The 27,994-nt window shown below is 37.9% G+C and overlaps 1 protein-coding gene across 1 annotated transcript; it reads right to left on the reverse strand.

Moving 5' to 3' along the window:
- Positions 1 to 8,270: 8,270 nt before the first annotated feature.
- Positions 8,271 to 27,991, reverse strand: LOC118802369 (myelin protein zero-like protein 2). The gene is made up of 4 exons (XM_036562888.1): positions 27,893 to 27,991; positions 9,842 to 10,002; positions 9,334 to 9,544; positions 8,271 to 8,976 (listed from the first exon to the last, which is right to left on the reverse strand). Exons 1-4 carry the CDS (start codon positions 27,951 to 27,953, stop codon positions 8,813 to 8,815), a joined length of 597 nt encoding a protein of 198 aa, XP_036418781.1. The 5' UTR covers positions 27,954 to 27,991; the 3' UTR covers positions 8,271 to 8,812.
- Between the last annotated feature and the right edge of the window lie 3 nt (positions 27,992 to 27,994).

Genomic DNA, 27,994 nt, shown 5'->3' on the forward strand with positions numbered 1-27,994 from the left:
GAGCAGCGTAGTACACACTGTAACTCCGCCACTGTGAAACTGTCCTCTCCGTTTTTTGTTTCCTAGATAATTGTTCCTACTAGAGATGGAATAATGGCAGCGCCGCAAATAGTCAGTAATCGCAAAGATCAAATACTGTTTTCTTCACATACTGACTGCACAGACACAGCGATTAAATAAAAATAAACACACAAGCGATTTCTCACCAGGATTTTTACTTTTAGCGGGAACACATCTGATTTGTGCTTGGCGTCACTGAAACCATGGCAACCAAGGGTCAGTTGGAGTTCAGAAACACCCACAGGCGAGTAATGATTAGCAGTTTGCGCAACAAGAAGCGGAAAGTCGCTGCCGATGCGAATTCAGGGTTAGAATTGAACAAGCTGTTTTTGTTACTGTGCCTTTAAGACTAATATGTAAATGAGCTCTGTTTGGCTGGCTGCTTTGTATTGCGCCTCATTAAAAAAGCACTCCAGGCTGAAACACACCTTATAACTTCAGGGTGAATGGGCGGAGCTAAACTCCTTTAGACTGAATAGTTTAGTTCTTATGACGTCACAAAAACATTGAATTCCAAATGGGCTGTTTTTGCAGCTTAGTTTCCATATATATATACTGTACGTGTATAAAATTTAGTTTGGGCCCTTTAATACAGATTCAGCTTTGAACCGCATTTCTACTTTGGCTGATTGAGTCTATTCAATTAGGTTTTTTTTGCATAATTAATTATCAGACGGGATTATGAAAAGCCAGCAAAGCCTCATGCGTTCATAAAAAAATATATCCATTTCAAAAGTGCCGACTGTAGAGCAGAAAACAAATCACAGTGACGGATGGAAGCACACGTGCCGACTCAGCACTCGCACGCTGTGTGCTTCAGAGCTAGCGCACTAATCCGGGGTCAGTGCTTCTGCTGGCAGTGCCGGTTCTGGTCAGCATGTGGTTCAAAATAGAGCTGGTCCAGAAACAGCGGGCCTATTTTCAGATATTTTAGGCCAAGATCTACCAGCCTGAAGAGCTTAAATAAAGTTCTAATATGGAACCGGTCAGAAATCTGGACACAACTCCTCATGGATCTGTAAGACACTTCAGGAAGCGTAGGGTCATGCAGAGCCCCTAAGGTGACGTGGTGAATATTTTTTAATAAAGTGTGGCCACAAATTACTATATTGAGGCCACAAATTAAAATATTGAGGCAGCGATTTACCACATTAAGGCAAAGAATTACTATATTGAGGCCACAAGTTACTATATTAAGGCCACAAATTAATATATCAAGGCCACAAATGAATATACTGTAGTCACAATTTACTATATTGAGGCCACAACTTAATATATTAAGGTCACAAATTAATATATGGTATAATTTGTGGTCTCAGTAGTAAAAAAAAATTACTACTGAGACCACAAATTATTACATTGAAGACACAGTTTACTATATTGAGGCCATGTATTACTATACTGGTGTCACAAGTTACTATATTGAGGACACAAATTAATGTTTGAGGACACAATTTACTATATTGAGGCCTTGAATTACTACATTGAGGCCACAAATTATGATATTGAGGCCTCAATTATGGATTTGAGGTAAATAATTACTTTATTAAGGCCACAAATTAATTTATTGATGCAAACCATTACTATATTGAGGCCAACAATTAATACATTGAGACCACAAATTATTGTATTGAGACCAGGAATTGTGATATTGAGGTAAATAATTATTATATTCAGGCCACAAATTATTATATTGAGGGCACAATTTATGATATTGAAGCATAAAATTAATACATTCAGGCTACAAATTGCCATATCATTTGTGGCCTTAATAAACAAACCATTTCCAAAAAAGTTGGGACGCTGTGAAAAATGTAAATAAAAACAAAATACAATTATGTGCAGATCACTTAAACTCTATATTTCATTGAAAATGCTTCAAAGACAACAAATCAAATGTTGAAAAATTTGCCCATTTTGAATTTGATGCCAGCAACACGTTCCAAAAAAGTTGGGACGGGAGCAGCAAAAGGCTGGTAAAGTTGTGTAATGCTTAAAAAAACACCTGGTGGTTGATTGGCAACAGGTCAGTAACATGATTGGGTATAAAAAGATCATCTCAGAGAGGCGGAGTCTTTCAGAAGAAAAGATGAGGAGGGGTTCACCACTCTGTAAAAGCCTGCACCATCAAATAGTGCAACAGTTCAAGAATAACGTTTCTCAACGTAAAATAGCAAAGAACTTCTGCTTTTCATCATCTACAGTACATAATAACATTAAAAGATTCAGAGAATCTGGAGAAATCTCTGTATGTAAGGAACAAGGCCAAAAACAAGTATTTGCTGGCCGTGATCTTTGGGCCCTCAGACGACACTGCATTAAAAACAGACATGATTCTGTAGTGGAAATCACTGCATGGGCTCAGAAACACTTCTGAAAACCACTGTCTATGAAAACAGTTCATTACTACATCCACAAATGCAAAACTCTAAAATGCAAAGAGGAAACCACATGTAAACAGGATCCAGAAATGCTGCCACCTTCTCTGGGCCCAAGCTCATTTAAAATGGACTGAAATGAAATGGAAAAGTGTCCTGTGGTCTGACGAATCAACATTTGAAATTCTTTTTGGAAATCATGGACACCGTGTCCTCAGGGCTAAAGACCAGCTTGTTATTAGTGCACAGTTTAAAAGCTAGTGTTCATGATGGTATAGGGGGCATTAGTGCACATGGCATGAGTGTCTGGCACCCAACTTTTTTGGAACATGTTGTTGGCGTCAAATTTAAAATGGGCATATATTTTTCAAAAAACAATAAAATTTCTCAGTTTCCACATTTAATATATTTTCATTGTAGTATTTTCCTTTAAAAGTATGGTTTACAAGATTTGCATATCATTGCATCCTATTTTTATTTACACACAGTGTCCCAACTTTTTTGGAAATGGGGTTGTAAATAGCTACTATATTGAGGCCACAAATTATTATATTGAGGGGACAATTTATTATATTGAGACCAGGAATTAATATATTGAGGCTACAAATTACTATATTGAGGACACAAACTTAACCCGTGGCATAAATTTGGTCATTTTTGTACTCAATATAGTAATTTGGAGACTCTTTATATTAATTTGTGGCCTCAATATATTAATTTGTGGCCACGTCTTATAACAAATAATCACCATGTCATCTTAAGGGCTCTGAAGGGGTGATATGGCTTTTATTGTTTCATTTAAAAAGAGCTTTATAACGTTCATATGATCCACACAGTCATTCTGACAGACTGTAATACACTACAGGAAGTGTAGGGGGCGATATGGCTTCTACTGTTTCATTTAAAAAGCTCTATAATGTTCATATGATCCACACAGTCATTCTGACAGACTGTAATACACTACAGGAAGTGTAGGGGGCGATATGGCTTCTACTGTTTCATTTAAAAAGCTCTATAATGTTCATATGATCCACACAGTCACTCTGACAGACTGTAATACACTACAGGAAGTGTAGGGGGCGATATGGCTTCTACTGTTTCATTTAAAAAGCTCTATAACGTTCATATGATCCACACAGTCATTCTGACAGACTGTAATACACTACAGGAAGTGAAGTGCATTAGAGAGCAGTTTACTCAAACTATTTAAAAGGTTTTGAAAGTTTTTTTTTAAAGAGGTGATTTTAGGCCTTCTCTTTTTTGGGTTTAACTTCATTCTTTTGTGTTGCTTTCAGCACTTTGGAGCTTTAGCATTTTATTTTAGACCAAAAAAAGAAGAAAAATGTATGGCAAATGTCAGTTTCTATGCTGACAGATGCTGGACTTACTTAGAACTTGAGTACCTGAGATTTTGCTTTGGAAAGGTACTTTTACTTTACTTCATCAAAGTGATACTGCTACACATATTTCTGCTAGAATAACACATTAATAATTTTCCCAGCCAAAATATCTTGAAATGGAAGTATTTAAATGAGAATTTTTCCATGCAGTAACACAACCCACCCCACAGGGGGCAGCATTCCCTTAAAATAGGATTACTTCCCTGGAGCTCTAAAGCACTGGACAGTTTAGTACTTCTCTAGTTTCTGTTTCTTGATCCTGATCCTTCAGACTCAATCATGATGATGCAGAATGTTAATCAAATGTAAATATAATCTATCATGGGACTATTTAGTCACGTTATTATGTTTAAAGTGACAGTGTTAGCTCATTTTGAGCAGAACATACAGTACATGACCAGCAAACACAGGTTTGAACAGCTGTACACACACAATATCACTATATTATTCGTTAAAACACTGAAAAAGTGTTTGATTGCAGAGGATACGCGTTTCGGTAATGACAATTTTAGCTCTTTTTAAACAAAACTCAAAAACGCTAGCCAGGATGTGACTAGCAAACACAGCTATGAACAGCTGTACACACATAAAATCATCATATTTTTCATTAAAACACTTGAGTACATAATGGTAGAGTATATGGAATATAGAATATAGAATATATTTCGGTAATGACAATTTTAGCTCATTTTAGGCAAACCTCAAAAATGCTAGCCAGTACATGAACAGCTGTACACACATAAAATCACCATATTTTTCATTAAAACACTTAAAAGTACATAATTGCAGAAAATATGCATTTCGGTAATGATAATTTTAGCTAATTTTAAGCAAAACTCAAAAACGCCAGCCAGTACTTGACCAGCAAACACAGCTTTGAACAGCTGTACGCACATAAAATCACCATATTTTTCATTAAAACACTAAAAAAGTGCTTAACTGCAGGGAGTATGTGTTTCGGTAATGACAGTTTTAGCTCATTTTAGTAGAACTCAAAAACACTAGTCAGTACATGACTAGTAAACACAGCTTTGAACAGCTCTACACACATAAACTCACCATATTTTTCATTAAAACACTAAAAAGTACATAATGGCAGAAAATGTTTCGGTAATGACAATTTTAGCTCATTTTTAGCAGAACTCGAAAACGCTAGCCAGTACATAACTAGCAAACACAAATGTACACCAATGTACATTAGCAAATGTTTTGTTTTATTACACCAACTGTCACATCAGCAGCAACATATCCAGAGAGGACAGGGCCAGTACAGCTGTCGGACAGTCCGGTCACCACCACAAAACCCCAAACAAAGCGACAAATCCCTCAGTCATTCTGCTGCGGTACATTTATCATCATAGCACTTACTCGCTAACGCTAGCAGGTATGGAATAGCACAAAGACTGTTATACATGGATCGTTCCACTCAGTTAGTCCAAACTGAGCTCCCACAGAAAAATACAAAATAAATAAAAAACAATGACATATTCAGAGCTTAGATACACTATATGGACAAAAGTATTGGGACACCCCTCCTAATTATTAATTTCAGGTGTTAACAGTTGACGAATCACGCTTCTCTATCTGTCAGTCTGATGGACGAGTCTGGGTTTGGCGAATGCCAGGAGAACGTTACCTGCCTGACTGCACTGTGCCAGCTGTAGAGTTTGGTGGAGGAGGGATGATGATATGGGGCTGTTTTTCAGGGGTTGGTCTAGAACCCTTAGTTCCAGTGAAGGGAAACCTTAATGGTTTAGCACCAAGACATTTTAGACAATTATACACTTCCAAATTTGTGGGAACAGTTTGGGGAAGAACCTTTCCTGTTCCAGCATGACTGAGCCCCAGTGCACAAAGCAGCTCCATAAAGGTCTGACTGGGTGAGTTTGGTGTGGAAGAACTTGACTGACCCTCACAGAGCCCTGACCTCAACACCTGAGTATCATGAGTTTATATTTTTAATAACAAAATGCTGTCTCATGTTTTCGTCACCACTGAAACACAGAGTTTTAGTCTATAGGCGGGGCTTATTTTAGCCACGCCCCTGTCTTTTAGAGCAGGAAGTGAGGCTGCATCCCTGTCACTCATGGCCACATGGTGAGCAGTTAGATCCCATTGATTTGAAGTAAATGTGTCCCAAAGTCAGAAAATCAGTTTGGAACATTAAGAATTGACACATTTTCTGTAATTCAGCACTTTTTTAGTGTTTTAATGAACAATATGATGATTTTGTGTGTGTACAGCTCTTCAAAGCTGTGTTTGCTGATTATGTACTGGCTAGCATTTTTGTGTTCTGCTCAAAATGAGCTAAAATTGTCATTACTGAAACATATTTTCTGCCATTAAGTACTTTTTAATAGTGCTTTAATGAAAAACATGATGATTGTGTAAAACTGTTCAAAGCTGTGTTTGCTAGTCACATACTGGCTAGGATTTTTTCTGCTTAAAATGAGTTAAAATTGTCATTACCGAAACAAATAATTTCTGCTATTAAGTACTCTTGTAGTGTTTTAATGAAAAATATGATGATTTTATGTGTGTAGAGCTGTTCAAAGCTGTGTTTGCTAGTCATGTACTGATTAGTGTTTTTGAGTTCAAACTGAAATGAGTTAAAATTGTCATTACCAAAACACATATTTTCTGCCATTAAGTACTTTTTAAGTGTTTTCATAAGAATGTGATGATTTTGTGTGTGTACAGCTGTTTGAAGCTGTGTTTGCTAGTCATGTACATGCTAGCATTTTTGAGTTCTGCTTAAAATGAGCTAAAATTGTCATTACCGAAACACATATTCTCTGCCATTAAGCACTTTTTAGTGTTTTAATGAAAATTACGTTGATTTTATGTGTGTATATATGTACAGCTGTTTAAAGCTGTGTTTGCTGGCCATGCACTGGCTGTGTTTTTGAGCTCAAAATGAGCTAAAATTGTCACTACTGAAACAGTCAGTACTGAAACATTTGGTGTTTCGGTAGTGACAAAATGGAATATTCAGTTGATAGTTTTAATAAAAGAAACTTAATTCAGGTACAGGGTCACTCCAAGTTCAGTTAGAAGTCCAAAATGTTTTTTCAACTCAATGTATAGGAATATAGAATGAATATATTTTAAACTTTGCTAATTCATCTGGAGAACACTCTTAAGGGGGCGCTCTGCGCAAGATAAAACATGTAACCATCGCTACATCTGTCATAAATAAGCCTACTCATCTCCGACAGCGGTGCCGCATTAGCCTCTACAGCTTAATTATCCAGTTTAAAGACAAGGAAACACCCCTTCTGATGACATATCTTGAAGGTGGAAGTGAAAGACTACTGACAGTGACTTTTATTTTGAAGACCAGTTGATGTTAGTGCTAAATAACTAATGCTAGCTAACACCAAATGTTTTTATTAGCCTCTAAATCAGTAACTAGCAGTCGGATTGTTTGGCACCACAGGGATTCCCAATGGTTGTGTTGTATTAGCGTAATGCATGCTGGGTATTGTAGTAAGTGAACACTTATGAACATGAAAACATTATAGCATCGTCGGTGAGGCTAAGGGATACAGTGCTGTGCTACATGATTTAATGCTAATGCCTATTAATTTTTAATGTATATTAATACAACATTTCAGTCATTTTGGACCTTTTTTTATTAATCCATTCATCAAAAAATATTCACACAGTGTAAAGGGCAGCTGCCGTTATCAAACGATGTAAAGAAAATAACAAACTAAAAGAAATTCTACAAGGTTTTGACAAGAAAGCAGGAAAATTTCTACATCACAGATATTAAATGTGCAATAAAATACATTTTCCTGAGCCTTGAATAATAAGGCCCCTACATTTAAAACTAATAAGGAGTATTGCTTTTAATAACAATTAGCACATCGCTATTAGCTTATATACAGCAATACTGATGAGGCACAGACATTAAAAAATACCCCAGCAAAGCTGACCTAGAAAATGTGTTGAACTTTATTAGTCCTGGCCACTTTATCAGAAACCCCTCTCTTGTATCTGGAAGTTGCTGGTTAGAGACTGTAGACATTAGAAACTGGAGCTGGAGTGGACGTACAAGCTGCTTCTAATAAAGTGGCCAGTTAGTGGAAGCACAACATAGGTGTTTCTAATAAAGTGGCCAGTTAGCGGAAGCACAAGGTAGGCGTTTCTAATGAAGTGGCCAGTTAGCGGAAGCACAAGGTAGGTGTTTCTAATAAAGTGGCCAGTATGTGGAAGCACAAGGTAGGTGTTTCTAATAAAGAGGCCACTTAGTGGAAGTACAAGGTAGGTGTTTCTAATAAACACCAGTTTGCAGAAAAAGTGGCCAGGTAGGTGTTTCTAATAAAGGTAGGTGTTTCTAATAAAGTGGCCAGTATGTGGAAGCACAAGGTTGGTGTTTCTAATAAAGTGGCCACTTAGTGGAAGTACAAGGTAGGTGTTTCTAATAAAGTGACCAGTTAGAGTGGAAGTATAAGGTTGGTGTTTCTAATAAAGTGGCCAGATAGTGGAAGCACAGGGTAGGCGTTTCTAATAAAGTGGCCATTTAGAGGAAGTACAAGGTTGGTGTAAGTAATAAAGTATCCAGTTTGCTGGAGTTTTTGGAGTTAAGTAAGAAACACACTGAGAGTTTAAAGGCTTTATGTGTGTTTGTGGGTTGAGGAAGCAGAACCATTTCACCACAGAGTGTTTTTCAGTTGGATATAAAATAATTCATGAAATGCCAAACTAAACCACATCAGTCCTGGACAGATAAGCCACTCTCACCCACTGCAACATGTCTCAACATATCATACAATGCATACATCCAGCCCAGAGGGGGGCGCAAGAGTACCAGTCAAAGGTTTGGACCTATATTTACTAATTTCCACATATTACAACTCATACGGAATTATTCCAGTGAGAAATACCAAACTTTTGACTGGTGCTGTACATCATTCTCTCTCTCTCTCTCTCTCTCTCTCTCTCTCTCTCTCTCTCTCTCTCTTTCATTCACCACAGCATGGGTTCTTTGTGTCTCCTGGGAATGCCTTCCCGCTCCATCCTCTCCAGCTTCCGACACCGCCGGATAGACACAACAGCAATCAGGATGATAATCGTCAGCAGCACAGCGCCCCCAATGGCAACAGCCAGAATTACAATCTCGGAGAAAGAGGCTGAAAAAGAAAGCAGAGAAAAAAAGTGACTCCTCACAACAGATTAAGGCCTATAGGTCCTATGCCTCTGCTAACTGGCCACTTTATTAGAAACGCCTACCTTGAACCTCCATTCACTGACCACTTTATGAGAAACTCTCACCTTGTGCTTCCGCTAACTGGCCACTTTATTAGAAACAGCAACCTTGTGCTTACACTAACCGGCCACTTTATTAGAAACACCTACCTTGTATTTCCACTCACTGGCCACTTTATTGGAAACAGCCACAAGGGAGGGGTTTCTAATTAAGTGGCCAGGAAGTGTGTATCTATGTTATTTTGTTTAGATTTGTTTCACTAGATCAGCGGTTGACCCACCTGAAGTGACCACTCGTAGCCGCACCTCTCCCACGTTTCCGTGGACGTCTGGTGGGTTCTTCACCTGACAGCTGAAGGTTCCGTTATAACTGAACTTGACGTTTCGCACCACGATGGAGGCGTCCCGCGATGAAACATCCCCCGCCCATATCACCTTCTTCAGGAAACGCCCCTCAGATGGAGGGAAGGGCTTGTCATGGTAATAGAACACCTAAAGAATGTAGAACAGAGAGCAGTGACCCTCAATGAGTGGTCATTTCAGGTACAGTAGCACACATGTGTAATAAGAATATATTCATATGTATTATATACATGTAATGACCTATGTTTAATAAAAAAATGCCCATATATATATATATATATCGCTGCTGTCAGAAGAAAATGTTTTTTGAGTTTTTGACATTATTTGAAAATGCCTGTTGGTCTTTACACTGTATGTGAGAGTACCTATACTATATATATATATTAATATATCCCAAGTATATTCTGTCATTATGCGGGTGCGTACAGTCTCCTCCTGTCCGGGGCCCAGAGGCCTGAAGCTCCAGGAGATGGTGAGGGTGGTGCGTCTGATGGGGGCGGAGCTGGAGAAGGTGCACTTCAGCCGAACATCCGTCCCATTCACAGCCTCCACGTTACCAGACGTATAAACACGAATAGCACAGACACCTAGAGAGAGAGAGAGAGAGAGAGAGAGACAGATAAAGATAGGTGGAGAGAGAGTTATACAGAGAGATAGAGAGAGAGAAAGATAGAGTGAGAGTTATAGAGAGAGAGAGAAAGATAGAGTGAGAGTTATATAGAGAGAGAGATAAAGATAGGTAGAGAGAGTTATTCAGAGAGAGAGAGAGAGAGAGAGAGAGAGAGAGAGAGAGAGAGATAGGTAGAGAGAGAGTTATACAGAGAGAGAGAGAGATAAAGATAGTTAGAGAGAGTTATACAGAGAGAGAGAGAGAGAGAGAGAGAGAAATAAAGATAGGTAGAGAGAGAGTTATACAGAGAGAGAGAGAGAGAGAGAGAGAGAGTAAAGAGATCGGGAGGAGAGAGATAGGTAGAGAGAGTTATACAGAGAGAGAGAGAGAGAGAGAGAAATAAAGATAGGTAGAGAGAGAGTTATACAGAGAGAGAGAGAGAGAGAGAGAGAGAGAGATAAAGATAGGTAGAGAGAGTTATACAGAGAGAGAGAGAGAGAGAGAGAGAGAGAGAGAGAGAGAGAGAGAGAGAGATAAAGACAGGTAGAGAGAGTTACATGTATGTCTATTCAGCCTGAGTCAGTTTAGCTCTGCCCATTCACCTCATTCTGAAGTTATAAGGAGTGTTTCAGCCTGGACTGCTTTTGGAATGAGGCGGAACAGAACAGAGCTCATTATTGTAGGTATTGTATGGGATAAAAAGAGGTAATATAAGTATTGTATGGGATAAAGAGAGGTAATGTAAGTATTGTATGGGATAAAGAGAGGTAATGTAAGTATTGTATGGGATAAAGAGAGGTAATGTAAGTATTGTATGGGATAAAGAGAGGTAATGTAAGTATTGTATGGGATAAAGAGAGGTAATGTAAGTATTGTATGGGATAAAGAGAGGTAATGTAAGTATTGTATGGGATAAAGAGGTAATGTAAGTATTGTATGGGATAAAGAGGTAATGTAAGTATTGTATGGGATAAAGAGAGGTATTAAGTATTGTATGGGATAAAGAGAGGTAATGTAAGTATTGTATGGGATAAAGAGAGGTAATGTAAGTATTGTATGGGATAAAGAGAGGTAATATAAGTATTGTATGGGATAAAGAGAGGTAATGTAAGTATTGTATGGGATAAAGAGAGGTAATGTAAGTATTGTATGGGATAAAGAGAGGTAATGTAAGTATTGTATGGGATAAAGAGGGGTAATGTAAGGTATTGTATGGGATAAAGAGGTAATGTAAGTATTGTATGGGATAAAGAGGTAATGTAAGTATTGTATGGGATAAAGAGAGGTAATGTAAGGTATTGTATGGGATAAAGAGGTAATGTAAGTATTGTATGGGATAAAGAGGTAATGTAAGTATTGTATGGGATAAAGAGAGGTAATGTAAGGTATTGTATGGGATAAAGAGAGGTAATGTAAGGTATCGTATGGGATAAAGAGAGGTAATGTAAGTATTGTAATGGATAAAGAGAGGTAATGTAAGTATTGTATGGGATAAAGAGAGGTAATGTAAGTATTGTATGGGATAAAGAAGGTAATGTAAAAATGAATTATGGTTGTTTTGGGTGCACAAAAAAACTCCCTAACATTTAAGGGGACCTGAGGGAAAAGATATACAAGAAAAATGTAGAATATGGGCCCCTTTAAAAAGTCTTAGTTAGACAACAAACCAAACAACAATAACCTACAGTAATTTCAGTCCAGATCATCAGAGTAAGCATAAATATCAGAGGAGGACTCTCAGGGCCTTCTAGGCCTTTGAAGGAGGCCTAATGCTTTCTGGTAAATAGATGTCTGTAATTTTTTAATTATCATAATTATCAAACATTATAGTGATGCTCTTAGTTCACTGTTGAGTTTTGGCTGGAAACAAAAGGGTTTAAAATCAACCAAAAATTATCCAATCAGGATTGTCATCTCGGAGATATCTAGGCAGATACAGCCGAGCAAGCTCTCCCATTGGTTAGGACTTCAGGAGCTGAACAGAAGGCCTAAAACTTTAGATTACCAACATAATTACTCTAGGCCACTATAGTCCTTCTGGAAGTTCTAGAAACATTTCAGTCACTGTAAAACTGTCTGTTACAAGCTTAAATATAAAACACATAACCATGTGTGGTTTTAAAGGGGTGACCGAGGTGGCCAGTGCCCTCCCTGGACTCTGACTGGCCACCGCAGATGCCCCCCCCAATTTTTTTCACATCATCGGCTTCCGCTGTGGGGCAGGTGTTTACACCTTTCAGAGGAGAGGTGGAACAATTCTCCCCACTATAGCCATTAGCTTAGTGCTAACACACTATTAGATATCCTATAGGGGCGCTAGCAGAAATTAGCATTATTATAGAGGTGGGTTTTTTCACGTTTTTTTGAGTTTTGACATTTATGGCCCGAACTGAAGGCCGAGCTCTAACAGTCCCAGTTCTTCACTGAAATATAGAACACTGTAACTCATACTAAGGGTGGATCTGACCTATTACGCTCTGTATGATCCAGGTTTTTAATAATAGGCCGTGTGGGAGTTGTGGTGAAGCAGGAACCCATTTTCTCTTATCAGAGAACATTTTACTTCCTAACTCCACCAGAGTCACGGTACGATACATAAACACCACCCTGTTATCGCCATCAGGACATCCTCAGAACCCTGATGAGCTTTAAATGAGGTTTTACCCTACAGGAGCAGGTTGTTTTGTCTAGATTATGTTTTTGTAAATCATCAAAAGATGTGATTTGTCTGAGTAGCACTATGTTACAGTGTCCTAAGTTAACCTGCTATGCACTTTAGAAACACACTTAAAAATGATGGTTCTTTAAGGGCTCTTTAGTAAAGAAAATGGCTCTGTATAGAACCATGAGCACTTAACAAACTCTTTGCATGCTTAAAGGGTTCATTGGAGAACGTGCTGTAGATGGTTCTATATAGAATCTTTTGGAAAATGGTTCTATATAGCATCAAAAAGGGTTCTTCTATTGCAACAAGCCTGACATCGTAACAATAGAAGACACACACAGGGTCTGTTTCTCTCTTTACGTTGTTAGCAGTGGCTTCCTCTTCTGACTCAGGGAGTTAGACTGAGTCGTGTCTGTATGAGCATATCTGAGTGTGTGTGAATGTAATGGAGCTTTGAACACAAACCAGAACACCGCAGTGCTCTTCCCTTAATAGTCCATCATAACAGAGATGGCTCAGGGAGCAGAGAGAGAGGCTAAATTGATTGTATGGCAAACAAAATGTAAAACTGTCTTTGTGAGGCTCCTGCATCCATCTGAGTCAGCAACATGGCTCTTTTACTGCCCCGTTGTGGCTCCACAGCCCCATTAGTTTAGTAGGTAAAAATAAAATAATCCTCCTTTACAGTAAAATAAAGCTCTGCTGATCGTTCAACACAGTTTAACAATAAATGGTCTTAAACTCTGGAGTTAATGTAGAACTGCTGATTCACCCTTTAACCCTGAAGATCAGCGCAGACTGCTGGTCACCATAGCAACACAGACAACTATCTCGCCTAGCCTACGAAACGTCAAAGAGAGAGATTTAAGACGGACATCGATAATTTGGAGATGAATGGACTTATTTGTGTTTATAATCACTCCAGCTGGTTTCCTGATATGTTTAATCTGCAACAAGAAACTGTCAAACACTAAAAAGTCACGAGGCTGAAGTTTCTCATTCACCAGCTTCTTGTTTGAATTTTCCCGTTCCACCTTAAATGGTGCAGCAGTTACATTCTTCTCATTTAGGGTGGAACGGGAAAATTCGAACAGCAAGCTGGTGAATGAGAAGGGACTACAGAGAGACGTTTTATTAGAAACTTTTCTAGAAAAGTTTCCTGCTGGAGATGCGAGAAAAGCAGCTCTAGCTGATCTAAAGCTTAAAGCAGAGCAAAGTAAGTCTGTGTTTTTGTTTATATTTTTAGTTTTATTAAGTTTATACTAGTACATTTGTACATACTGAGACATATTTACAGCCAAGATGGTAAAACTTTACTTCCATAAATTGAACATAAAATGTGGCTCCGAAGGTGGTTTGATTTTTGTTGAAAGGACTAAATGGCTCTTCTTGATGTTTGGGTTGCGACCGCTGGTCTAAGTGTTGGCCTTGTCTATGGGAGGTTGTGAGTTTGATCCCCAGTGATGCCACAGCCGTCCGTAAACGTTATTGAGTTATCGATTGTTTGTTAGCTGTGTAACAGAATTAGCAGTTGGCGTTGGTGTTGGCCTGAATTAGCAGCAGTTAGAAAAGACAGCAGAGCTTCATGTGACTCATTAAGCTCATGCTAGGCTTCACTATTCTAGTTTTTAGGGGGGATCTAGCCGGTGGGAAAATTCCAAAGACCCCAAATTAGTTGATTAGCCAAGACATGTTTGGTGTCAGAAGTTTGCTTCTGTAGTTTTGCACTGGAGCTACAAGGCTAATGGAGCTAACAAGTGATGGAAGCTTACCACACACATTAGCATTGCGCTAACTGCATATCTAAATCATCACACATTTACCTACAAAAATGGACAAATTTACAGATAAAGTTCAGGCCTCAAGGATAAAAACAGCTACTCCTGCTTTAGCTATGCTACGTCATGGTCTGTTTGTAGATAGCAGTATGGCGTACAGGGTCAACAAGGAGGTTCTATAGGAGATTAATAAACAACTCAACATGATCATTTAGGCCTTCAGTTAGCACCATATTAATTAGTGGGGGACAAGTTTCCATTACATTGGCACCGTAGCTGCAGTGCAAAACTCAAGAAGCACCAAACACATCTTGGCTGATTGGCTACATCTGACAAACTGTCGCTTTAAGGGTTTTAACACTGATTTGAAACATCCATTCATTTGTAAACAGGCTGTTAAAATGATCCTCCGTTCACAACCAGAAGCTGCTTTTTGTTCCAGTGTTGTGACTTTTCAAAATAAACCCCTGTGTCTAATTGATCATTAACTCTAATTAATATTCAGTGGGTAGTAATGAATATTCATAGGCTTCTTTCAGTAATGATGCTAAATTGATTTACTGAAAGTCTCAGAAACCAGAAAAGAAGCACTGATAATTGTAATGTTTCATGGTTTTGAGGTTCTGCATGTAATGAGATTATACACGTGTGTGTAAAAGTATTTGCACACCACTTCAAAGAGCAGCTGATGAGTTCCAGCACTGAGAAATCTGCTTTATAAACATCAGCGCTGAGACAGTAGAAGAGCCTAAATCATATTTATGTAGATGGTTGTGTTCGAGTGAAGTGTAATCTATGTGGAAGATATGGAGAAAGGGCAAGTTCAGCTAATGACGAGTTCCAGCCCACGTCCACTTAGAGAGAGAGAGAGAGAGAGAGAGAGAGAGAGACTGTATACTACTTGAGGCATAAAGTCTGTTTAGCATTCGCCCTTTTCAGATCCATAATTTTCTAAATTGGAATAATCATATAATAGCAGGCATTTGGCCAATTTTTCCTGAATATGTTATTTAAACAGCACCGAATTATACATTCACTGGCCACTTTATTAGAAAAACCAACTTTGTACCTCCACTGACTGGCCACTTTATAAGAAACACCTACCTTGTTTTTCCACTGACTGGCCACTTTATAAGAAACACCTACCTTGTTTTTCCACTAACTGGCCAATTTATAAGAAACACCTACCTTGTTTTTCCACTAACTGGCCACTTTATAAGAAACACCTACCTTGTTTTTCCACTAACTGGCCTCTTTATTAGAAACACCAACCTTGTACTTCCACTAACTGGCCACTTTATTAGAAACACCAACCTTGTTTTTCCACTAACTGACCACTTTATTAGAAACACCTACCTTGTTTTTCCACTAACTGGCCACTTTATTAGAAACACCAACCTTGTTTTTCCACTAACTGGCCACTTTATTAGAAACACCTACCATGTTTTTCCACTAACTGACCACTTTATTAGAAACACCTACCTTGTTTTTCCACTAACTGGCCACTTTATAAGAAACACCTACCTTGTTTTTCCACTAACTGGCCTCTTTATTAGAAACACCAACCTTGTACTTCCACTAACTGGCCACTTTATTAGAAACACCAACCTTGTTTTTCCACTAACTGACCACTTTATTAGAAACACCTACCTTGTTTTTCCACTAACTGGCCACTTTATTAGAAACACCAACCTTGTTTTTCCACTAACTGGCCACTTTATTAGAAACACCTACCATGTTTTTCCACTAACTGACCACTTTATTAGAAACACCTACCTTGTTTTTCCACTAACTGGCCACTTTATTAGAAACACCAACCTTGTACTTCCACTAACTGGCCACTTTATTAGAAAAACTTACTTTGTACCTCCACTGGCCACTTTATTAGAAACACCTACTTTGTAAATGTGAATGTAATTTGTTGCATAACTACAGAATTCACTGTTTAATTATGTAACTGTACCTAAATAACATCATGTAATTCCATTTTAACCACATATTAAAACAACAGTAATAACTCTAGACTTCTAAGAGTTCATTTTAGACTTCTAAGAGATATTTACAGTTCAGTGATAAACACAGCCTTCGTGGCTGGTCATGAAGGACGTGTGTTGCTAAAGCAGCTAGACTGACCACATATAATCTGCCATATTAAAGAGGATTATGGGATATGAATGGTGGCGTTGAGCTGCTGATGAATCAAATCTCTGATAAAAAGCCAACCTGAGTGTTAATGACGGTCATAACTCTGGATAGTTCAGACGAAAGAATGTAGAGATCAGGTCAACATCCTGAACGGGTTAGGAAACCACACATATAAATCCTTAAATATGATAATATGGTCTGTATACAGCACTATATAAAGGTCAGACACCCTTTATTTATTTTCTAGTCAAAATAGCTATTAAAATCGTTCATGTTTTAGAAAATATTTCTGAGGAGATTAGATAGAAGATAATCTATCTGCATAAGAAGGAGAAAATCAATGGAAAAAAGTTTGAAAACTGTTGAAAACTAGACACTGTATACTGCTCTGTACTTTGCTAGAAACACCCACCTTGTGCTTCCACTCACTGCCCACTTTATTAGAAACACCCACCTTGTACCTCTATTAACTGACCAATTTATTAGAAATACCAACCTTGTGCTTCCACTCACTGGCCACTTTATTAGAAACACCTACCTTGTGCTTCCACTCACTGGCCACTTTATTAGAAACACCCACCTTGTGCTTCCACTCACTGGCCACTTTATTAGAAACACCCACCTTGTACCTCTATTAACTGACCAATTTATTAGAAACACCCACCTTGTGCTTCCACTCACTGGCCACTTTATTAGAAACACCCACCTTGTGCTTCCACTCACTGGCCACTTTATTAGAAACACCCACCTTGTACCTCTATTAACTGACCAATTTATTAGAAACACCCACCTTGTGCTTCCACTCACTGGCCACTTTATTAGAAATACCTACCTTGTACCTCTATTAACTGACCAATTTATTAGAAACACCTACCTTGTGCTTCCACTCACTGGCCACTTTATTAGAAACACCCACCTTGTGCTTCCACTCACTGGCCACTTTATTAGAAACACCCACCTTGTACCTCTATTAACTGACCAATTTATTAGAAACACCCACCTTGTGCTTCCACTCACTGGCCACTTTATTAGAAACACCCACCTTGTGCTTCCACTCACTGGCCACTTTATTAGAAACACCCACCTTGTACCTCTATTAACTGACCAATTTATTAGAAACACCCACCTTGTGCTTCCACTCACTGGCCACTTTATTAGAAATACCTACCTTGTACCTCTATTAACTGACCAATTTATTAGAAACACCTACCTTGTGCTTCCACTCACTGGCCAAATTATTAGAAACACCCATCTTGTTTTTCCGCTCACTGGCCACTTTATTAGAAAAATCCACCTTGTATTTCCGCTAACTGGCCATTTTTTTGGAAACACCTACCTTGTGCTTCCACTCACTGGCCACTTTATTAGAAACACCTACTATGTACTTCCAAAAGTTTTCAAAAAACTGAATAAAAGCTACAAAGAAAATGAGGCTCCTAACAACCACCTGGAAGACCTGGTAGACACCAAAACTGTCCCCATCAGATAAACAGCACTGAAAGCTTTCATCTTTGAGAGAGAGGAGAACATGAAGTGGATTATTTTGATGGTGAGAAGCTGAAGATGCTAAACCTTCTAAGACTGAACTTTGGAGGTGTTTCTGCAGATTTTGTTGAGAAGCTGAAAGCGAGTCTCTTTAAAAGAATGGAAACTGTAATTAAATACGCTTTCTGCTTTTCTTCTTGACGTTGAAGGTTAGTCCTGCTTTTCTGTGGTTTTAATTCAAAGCTGGGACATTTTTGTCCTGAAACTGTAAGAAGAGAAACAGTTGTGTATGAACCTGCAGTGCTAGCAAAGTGTTCCAGCGAGAAAAGCCAGTTCAGTAAAACTTTTAACGCATCATCCATCAGACACCACACACACTCAGCACCGAACACTCCCACTAACGCAGCGCGAGTGTGTCTTTTATCTCAAGAATGAAAAATGAATCTGTTTATACAGAATGTCCAGGAGCTCCTGATTCTTCTCTGAGGCCCTGAAAACTATAAACCCAAACCTCAAATCTCAACCAGTAACACTCATAGTGAACTATAAGAGTCTATTTTGGAAGATGCAACAACTGTTAACCATTCAAGATGGTCAGAAATAAAGAACATTCAATCTTTGGCACGTAGTGAGTTCTCAACATCTGGATTTAGGCCTTAAACGTTGAACTTTATCATTGACCAACATTTAAATCAAATGTACACAGTTTTCCACTTAATGGATCAGCCAAGGCATGTTTAGTGTTCAAATTTTTGGTTCTTTAGTTTAGCGCTGGAGGCTAATGTTACTAACAAACGATAGAAGTCAATAGTCACCCAAACCTTTTTTTATAAACACGTCTACAAAACATCCCTCAACCATCTCAAACTGCATCCAGATCTTCATTAAGGCAGTGCAGACTTCTCGATGTGGTTCAGGACACAGTATGACTCATTATTAAGGACCGGTTCATGATTTCTGTTTTAAATTACTGTTAATCTTAAATTCTTAAGTTGATGTTTATAGCTTACCGTAAGTCATAGAGTTTCCTACAAGTTTGCACAAAACCTGGACATATCAGTCCATGTATATAATATATATAATAATATGTCCCATATACAGCACCACACAGAGGTCAGAGGCCCTTATTTTCTAGTCAAAATAGCTGTTAAGTACAAGTTATTGATGTTTCAAAAATATTTGTGAGGAGATCAGATGTAAGATAATCCAAAGTCAAACTGAAAAACAGGAGTTGAAAAAATGATTAGAAGCTACAGAGAAAAGGGGTCTCCTAACAACCAACTGGAACACCTGGATGTGATTTGAGTGGGTTGAGAGGAATTTTGCAGCTGTATTTCCAGAAAAGATTTGGGTGACTATTGATTTCTAGTTAAAAAGTTAGCGTTGTAACTCCAGTGCTAAACTAAAGAAGCAAAATTCGGACATTAAACATGGTGTGGCTGATTGACGAAATCTGCGATCAGTGTAAAATTGTGTACAGATGATTTTTCACCGGATTATTCTTTTAAGGGTTCATATATTTATCAGCATCAGCATGAATAGCATAAAGAACCAAGACTGTCTATTTAAACATCTGGACTAGAGACTGCTAATTCACCTGGCTATCCTCCACAAAAAAGACATTCCCTCCACAATAGGTGTTCCTAATAAATTGGCTAATTGGCAGAAGTACAAGGTAGGTGTTTCTAATAAAGTGGCCAGTATGTGGAAGCACAAGGTAGGTGTTTCTAATAAAGTGGCCAGTTAGTGGAACTACTAGGTTGGTGTTTCTAATAAAGTGGCCAGTTAGTGGAAGTACAGGGTTGGTGTTTCTAATAAAGTGGCCAGTTAGTGTAAGAACAAGGTTGGTGTTTCTAATAAAGTGGCCAGTTAGTGGAACTACAGAGTGGGTGTTTCTAATAAAGTGGCCAGTGAGTGGAAGTACAGGGTTGGTGTTTCTAATAAAGCGGCCAGTTAGCGTAAGAACAAGGTTGGTGTTTCTAATAAAGTGGCCAGTTAGTGGAACTACAAGGTTGGTTTCTAATAAAGTGGCCAGTTATTGGAAGCACAAGGTAGGTGTTTCTAGTAAAGTGGCCAGTGAATGCCTGAGTGAGACAGTGCGTGTATGAGAGACGGTGGGGGATGCGGGAAGGGGGGTCTACAGTAGCTCTTTCCTGTGTACAGTCTAAAATAGCCCTGTCTAATACGAGTCTAATGGCTTTGCTATTGTTCTGCTGCTGTAGTCACTTCAGCATCTGTTGAACTTTCTTACAGCACTTCATCCTGACACACCTCAAACGACCTTCAGCCATAAATTCTGACCTCAGGTCCTTCGCAACCTGAGACGTCACGTTCCTTCTCTACTGTGTCCCTTTGTTTTCAGATCAGCCACAAACAAAAAACAAGCAATGTAACTCGGTACCCTTCAGTGTCAAATCTCACAACTGTAACATTTTCCATTTTTATTTTTACACCTTTTAAAATGCTGCATTGCTGTATTGTGGGGTCATTTTGCGTGGAAAGACCAACAGAATAAATAATTATTCTTCATATGTATTTTTTTTTACAGAAATTATCTTTAAAACTTCTGTCTTCCTTAAAAATACAACTGCAGAGATACAGTGTTTTCATCAGTTTTACTCTGTTACAGCTGTTTGTGGATTGATTTGTTTTAGATATGCACATTTCCACTATTACTATGTAATAACATAAGAGAAAATATGCTGTTACAACTTGCCATATTAATAATTTTATTAGATTTATCGCTGCTGTTGGGACAAAACCTTGTATCTCCATTTTTGTTGGTTCTCAGTTTTTGACATAATTGGAAAATACCTACTGTCCTTTATATTGTGTGTAAATTCCATACTGAATGGACCAAAATAACTGACCCAAAATGGCTTGGAAAAAATTCTGGTTCCATTGACTTACATTAAGAGTCAAGTATGTTTTTTACTTCTCCTGTAAAGTTACTGTTTTGGAGATACGAGGTTTTGTTCTAACAGCGATATATTCATATAGAATGAACATTTATATATTAGAAAGTAGACACAAAAAGAAAACATTACATTTTTTATTCAACATTTCAGGTGTTTTTGGGAACAACAGAAGGTCAAAAATCTACTCTAATCATCTATTTATTAAATAAATACTTATAATAATCATTATATATTTATAGTCATTTTTGTAAACATTGGAAAGGCATTCTGACAACATTTTTTTTTACATTTTTTATTACAACTTAATTCTGGAAGTTATTTTATTAGATCTTCAGGTTACGCTATATTGTCTCTAATAACTGTGTAGTTACACGTTAATAATACATACAGTAATACTGTAACAACTGGTGATGAATTCACCGTTACAGAAAGACTACAGTCACACAGTTTATGTAAAAATATATCTATCAACTTTAGTTTCTACACAAGTGTATCTCTACAGTTGTAACAGCATATTTTCTCTTATGTTATTACATAGTAATAGTGGTACTCTTGTGTTGTGACATGGTAACATAACCAAAGTTCTGGCATTCAGTAATATGACAGTATTTACACAGCACATAGTTATAAAGTAGCATACATATTAAATATGTATTACATATAATAAAAACGTGTCATATTGTAGGGACCCAAAAGCAATATCTGGATGACATCAGTAAAAACTGAAATTGATATGTGTTTTTATTTACATGTATTGTAATGCACTCTTAATACCAATGGTTCTTCAAGGGTTATTTAATTAAGAGTTATCCAGAACCATGAACACTCAAAGAATCCCTTTGCATGATTAAAGTGTTCTCTGCATGGTGAAATGGTTCTTCAGATTGATGGAGAATGTGCTGTAGATGGTTCTGTATAGAAGTTTTTTGAAAAGGGTTCTATCTAGCACCAAAAAAGGGCTCTTCTCTTGTGTCACGCATGACATCGCAACAATAGCAGAACTCTTTTTGGTGCTATACAGAACTGTTTTCAAAAAGCTTCTATGTAGAATGATGTACAACACATTCGCCATCGATCTGAAGAACCATTCTATGAAGGCAAAGAAGCTTTTTGGTTCTAAGTAGTACCAAAAGGGTCCTGCTATTGTTACCATGTCAAGCTTCATGCAAGAGAACCCTTTTTGAGCATATAAAGAACCATATACAACACATCTGAAGACACATTCACCAGGCAAAGAACCATTTGCTTTACTAAAGAACCCTTGAAGAACCATCATTTTTAAGTGTGTACTCTAAAGTTCTAGATCACTTTCTTGGGAAAACATGATGGTAAGTACCAACACTGTCTAACCAGATTATACCGATATGGCAGGTTCTAGCTATTAAGGTGATAAAGGACATAGATGAATATAGAAAAATATGTGGACACCCCTCTTCTTTAAGGTTGTACTCTGGATCTGTAACAGTGAATACTGTACAGTAGTTACATTGTTATTGCAGGTATTGTTAAAATGTAACTACTCAGTTATTACAGACACTGGGACCAGACTTCGTTCTGGATATAAATTTTATTAGGACTTTGTTGTGAATATTTATTTTATAAGACTTACTCAGAAGTAGAACATTCAAATCATTTTAGAATTTTGTTCTGCAGCCAAATTGGTCTTTTATTATTAAGAACAGTGACGGTGCTGGATGGCAGGGCATGTATGAACAGTTGGTGGCATTTATGCATTTCTGCTTTAATTACATTAAAAAGTTCAGATGTCTGATGTTTCGTGTTTGCTCAGCTCTGTACTGAATGAGGGCTGGAAATCTGAGGCCTAACTGAGTTTCTGACCGCATGTGGGTCCAGATCTAGATTTAATCTGGAGATTATGGCCACATCTGAACCAGCAGTCTGTTCAGAAATGAGAGAAATGACCAGGCACATTCTCTTCATCTGCACAGCGCTAATGAGAACTGGACCAGAACACTGAGTCTGGCATAATAAGTCCTCATAAAGCAAGTCTATTCGCAGAAACAAACACACTGACAGGTTTTCCTATCATCATGAGGACATCATGTCCTCACAAAGGGCTAAATACCAATAAAAGAGAATAGTTGTGAAGATTGTGAGCAGAGATACACACACACATACACACACATTTATATACACACACAAACACACATAAATTCCTAAACACATTTACTTACATACGCAAACACATACAGACAAACACATTCATACACATACACACATATACACACACACCTACAAACACACTTATGCACACATGTCACACACACACACAAATACTGACAAAACACACATATGCATGCACATAATACACATAACATACAAAACACACATACATACACACACACCAAGCATACACATACAAAACACACACACAAACAAAACACACATAATCACTTGTATATACACATAGACACACATACACCCCTACACACACTTACATACACAAATACATACCTACACACACCTATCATACACCTATCTAGACACACACACACACACAAACAAAACACACATAATCACTTATACATACACACAGACACACATACACCCCTACACACACATTTACACAAATACATACCTACACACACCTATGACACACTAATCTAGACACACACACAACACACACTCAGACAGAAACACAAACACATACTAAACATGCACACATCCACACACATAAAACATACACTAAACACACACACACACACACAAAGAAAACAAATGCACACACAGAAAAGCTGTGCACACACGCTTGTTTCTTCAGAGCAGACTCAGAGAGAAACAAGCCGATGCCTGTTTACATACCTCACCTACTCTCTGTGTGTGTGTGCGTATGTGTGTGTGTGTGTGTGTGTGTGTGTGTGTGTGATGATAGGGAAGGGCAGGGAAGAACGTTTGCCTTGCAGGCACAAAAACAAGCACACACACAGAGGTGTTCAGTGGGTGATGAGACATTTTTTGAACTATTTATATTCAGAAAGATTCAAAATGCAAATTTAACATTTATACGTTTATATTTGCAGATTGTTACAGTAATTGAACAAAAAAAAATGCTCCCCACTGGAAAAAAAGATTTCATGAACACTGAAACTTAAAACTTGAGCGAACTCTAAAATGACCGTGGTTATCTAGGCTACCTGAGTCTTGAAACTGTGTTATAACACTTTATAAGTGACTGGGGTCTCATAAAGTGGCCTGTCAGTTTAGAGTATCTGTCGGCCACGCCCACCGTGTGATTACTTCCAGCATGATCTGCTCTGCTAGCACTATCATCGCTAATCCAATTTTCCACACTGAGTCAAGGTCACTGCCCACCACTGTTAGGATTTCCACTCCCATCATCCTTTGCACAGCACTGTGCCTTTCTGCCTGACCCTAAGCCGGACTGTGTAAATTAGATTTTTGCTGAAGTTAAAATAAACACAGCAAACGTGCAGCTCGTTGCCTTTTAAAGTTGTTCTCCTTCTACAGCTCAGCTGACGACCCATTATGGGAAAAGGGTGGTGAAAAGAACAGGCAGCTTTGAAAGCACGCATGGAGGAAACGCACCACAAGAATGGAAGCAGAAGACAATACAGCTCTGGCTCGACACAAACAAACACTGGAACGTCATTAAAGTGCCCTCAGAAACACAGCCAGAGTGCACAGGACACCCTGTACAGACAGTCAAAACTGAACAAAATCATTACAGAACGTGATGAAGCCAGTTATTACTATACCATTAATAACAACAACCATTTATGACTGCACAGTAGTTTACAACCAATTATCACTACACCATTGTACACAACAAACTTACTATAACATTGTACACAACAAATACTACACCACTGACATTGGTCAATTATTACTACTCCACTGACATTGGTCAATTATTACTACTCCACTGACATTGGTCAATTATTACTACTCCACTGACATTGGTCAATTATTACTACACCACTGACATCGGTCAATTATTACTACACCGCTGACATTGGTCAATTGTTACTACTCACTGACATCGGTCAATTATTACTACTCCACTGACATTGGTCAATTATTACTACTCCACTGACATTGGTCAATTATTACTACTCCACTGACATTGGTCAATTATTACTACACCACTGACATCGGTCAATTATTACTACACCGCTGACATTGGTCAATTGTTACTACTCCACTGACATTGGTCAATTATTACTACTCCACTGACATTGGTCAATTATTACTACACCACTGACATCAGGCAATTATTACTACTCCACTGACATTGGTCAATTATTACTACTTCACTGACATTGGTCAATTATTACTATACCACTGACATCAGTCAGTTATTACTACACCGCTGACATTGGTCAATTATTACTACTCCACTGACATTGGTCAATTATTACTACACCACTGACATCGGTCAATTATTACTACACCGCTGACATTGGTCAATTATTACTACTCCACTGACATTGGTCAATTATTACTACACCACTGACATCGGTCAATTATTACTACACCGCTGACATTGGTCAATTATTACTACTTCACTGACATTGGTCAATTATTACTACACCACTGACATCGGTCAATTATTACTACACCATTGACATCAACAGTCAATTATTACTACACCACTGACATCGGTCAATTATTACTACACCGCTGACAACAACAGTCAATTATTAACACACGACTGACGTCAGTCAGTTATTACTACTCTACTGAAAACAAAGTCAATCATTACTACACTACTGACATCAGTCAGTTATTACTACACCACTGACATCAGTCAGTTATTACTACTTTACTGAAAACAAAGTCAATCATTAACACACGACTGACATCAGTCAGTTATAACTACTCTACTGAAAACAAAGTCAATCATTACTACACTACTGACATCAGTCAGTTATTACTACTCCACTGACATCAGTCAGTTATTACTACACCACTGACATCGGTCAATTTTTAACACACCACTGACAACAAGTCAATTATTACTACATCACTGACATTGGTCAATTATTAATACACCACTGACATCAGTCAGTTATTACTACACCACTGACATTGGTCAATTATTAATACACCACTGACATCAGTCAGTTATTACTACACCACTGACAACAACAGTCAATTATTAATACACTACTGACATCAATCAGTTATTACTACACCACTGACAACAAGTCAATTATTACTACATCACTGACATTGGTCAATTATTAATACACCACTGACATCAGTCAGTTATTACTACACCACTGACATTGGTCAATTATTAATACACCACTGACATCAGTCAGTTATTACTACACCACTGACAACAACAGTCAATTATTAATACACTACTGACATCAATCAGTTATTACTACACCACTGACAACAAGTCAATTATTACTACATCACTGACATTGGTCAATTATTAATACACCACTGACATCAATCAGTTATTACTACACCACTGACAACAACAGTCAATTATTACTACACTACTGACATCAGTCAATTATTACTACACCACTGACATCGATCAATTATTACTACACTAGTCAATTATAAATACACCACTGACAGCAGTCAATTATTAACACACCACTGACAACGGTGAATTATTACTACACCACTGACAGCGGTGAATTATTACTTCAACACTGATGTCGGTCAATTATTACTATACCACTGACAGTGGTCAATTATAACTATACCACTGACATTGGTCAATTATTACTACACCACTGGCATCAATTGTCAATTATTACTACACAGTTGACAACAATAGCCAATTATTGCTACACCGTTAACATTAAGTCAATAATTACTACACTACTGACAACAACAGTCCGTTTTTACTACACTATAGACAACAATATTTAATTATTATTACACCATTGACAACAACAGTGAATTATTACTACACCATGGGCAACAGTCAATTATTACTACACCATGGACAACGGTCAATTACTACTACACCTTTGACAACAACAGCCAATCATTACCACACTATTGACAACAACAGTCAGTTATTACTACACCATTAACAGTCAATTATTACTACATCATTGACAACAACGGTCAATTAGTACTGCACTATTGACAACAACAGTCAATTATTACTACAACACTTAAATATTACTATGCCATTGACATCAACAGTCAGTTATTATTACACTATTGACAACAACAGTCGATCATTACTACACCATTGACATCAACAGTCAATTATTACCACACCACTGACAACAAGTCAATTATTACTATGGCACTTCAATGTTACTACAGTTGACAAGTTGGTTATTACTACACCATTGACAACCATCAATTATTACTACACCATTGACATCAATTACTACTATACCATTTATAACACCAGTCAGTTATTACTACATCAGTGAATTATTACTACATTGTTGACAACAACAACCAGTTTTTCCTGCACCATTGACAACAAAAGTTGATTATGGCTATAACTTTGACAATCATCAATTATTTCTACACTATTGATAAAAAAAAAACAATTATCCCTACACAATTGACATCAATTACTACTGCACCATTCAGTTATTACTATATCAGTCAATTATCACTACATTGTTGACAACAACAACCAATTTTTCCTGTACCATTGACAACAAAGGTTGATTATGGCTATAACTTCGACAATCACACTACACTACTTCTACACTATTGATAACAAAAAACAGTTACTACTACACCATTGACAACAACAGTTGCCTGTTATAACACCATTGACAGCAATGGTCAGTCACACCTCATGGTGCTCTTTATGGTGTTGTCCTGCGCTGTCTGATCTAGACTGGATGTCTTGATCTAATGTGAGCTTGTGTTTGTTTTCTTTCTCTAAAAACTCACCTGAAGTGTCCAGGCTGAGCAGGAGTGGCAGGAGTTGCAGGAGAGCTCGGTACACACACATCCCGTTGGTGTTGGAGAGGTTTTGTGTGTGTGAGAGAGAGC

Source organism: Colossoma macropomum, unplaced genomic scaffold, assembly GCF_904425465.1.
Source record: "Colossoma macropomum unplaced genomic scaffold, Colossoma_macropomum, whole genome shotgun sequence".
Lineage (NCBI taxonomy): Eukaryota > Metazoa > Chordata > Actinopteri > Characiformes > Serrasalmidae > Colossoma > Colossoma macropomum.

Coding starts and splice junctions, on each gene's coding strand:
- LOC118802369 (XM_036562888.1), bottom strand. CDS start 27,953: ATGTGTGTGTACCGAGCTCTCCTGCAACTCCTGCCACTCCTGCTCAGC. Junction 9,545..9,841: donor GCCCCGGACAGGAGGAGACT/GTACGCACCCGC, acceptor TACATTCTTTAG/GTGTTCTATTACCATGACAA. Junction 8,977..9,333: donor GCTACGAGTGGTCACTTCAG/GTGGGTCAACCG, acceptor TTTCTTTTTCAG/CCTCTTTCTCCGAGATTGTA.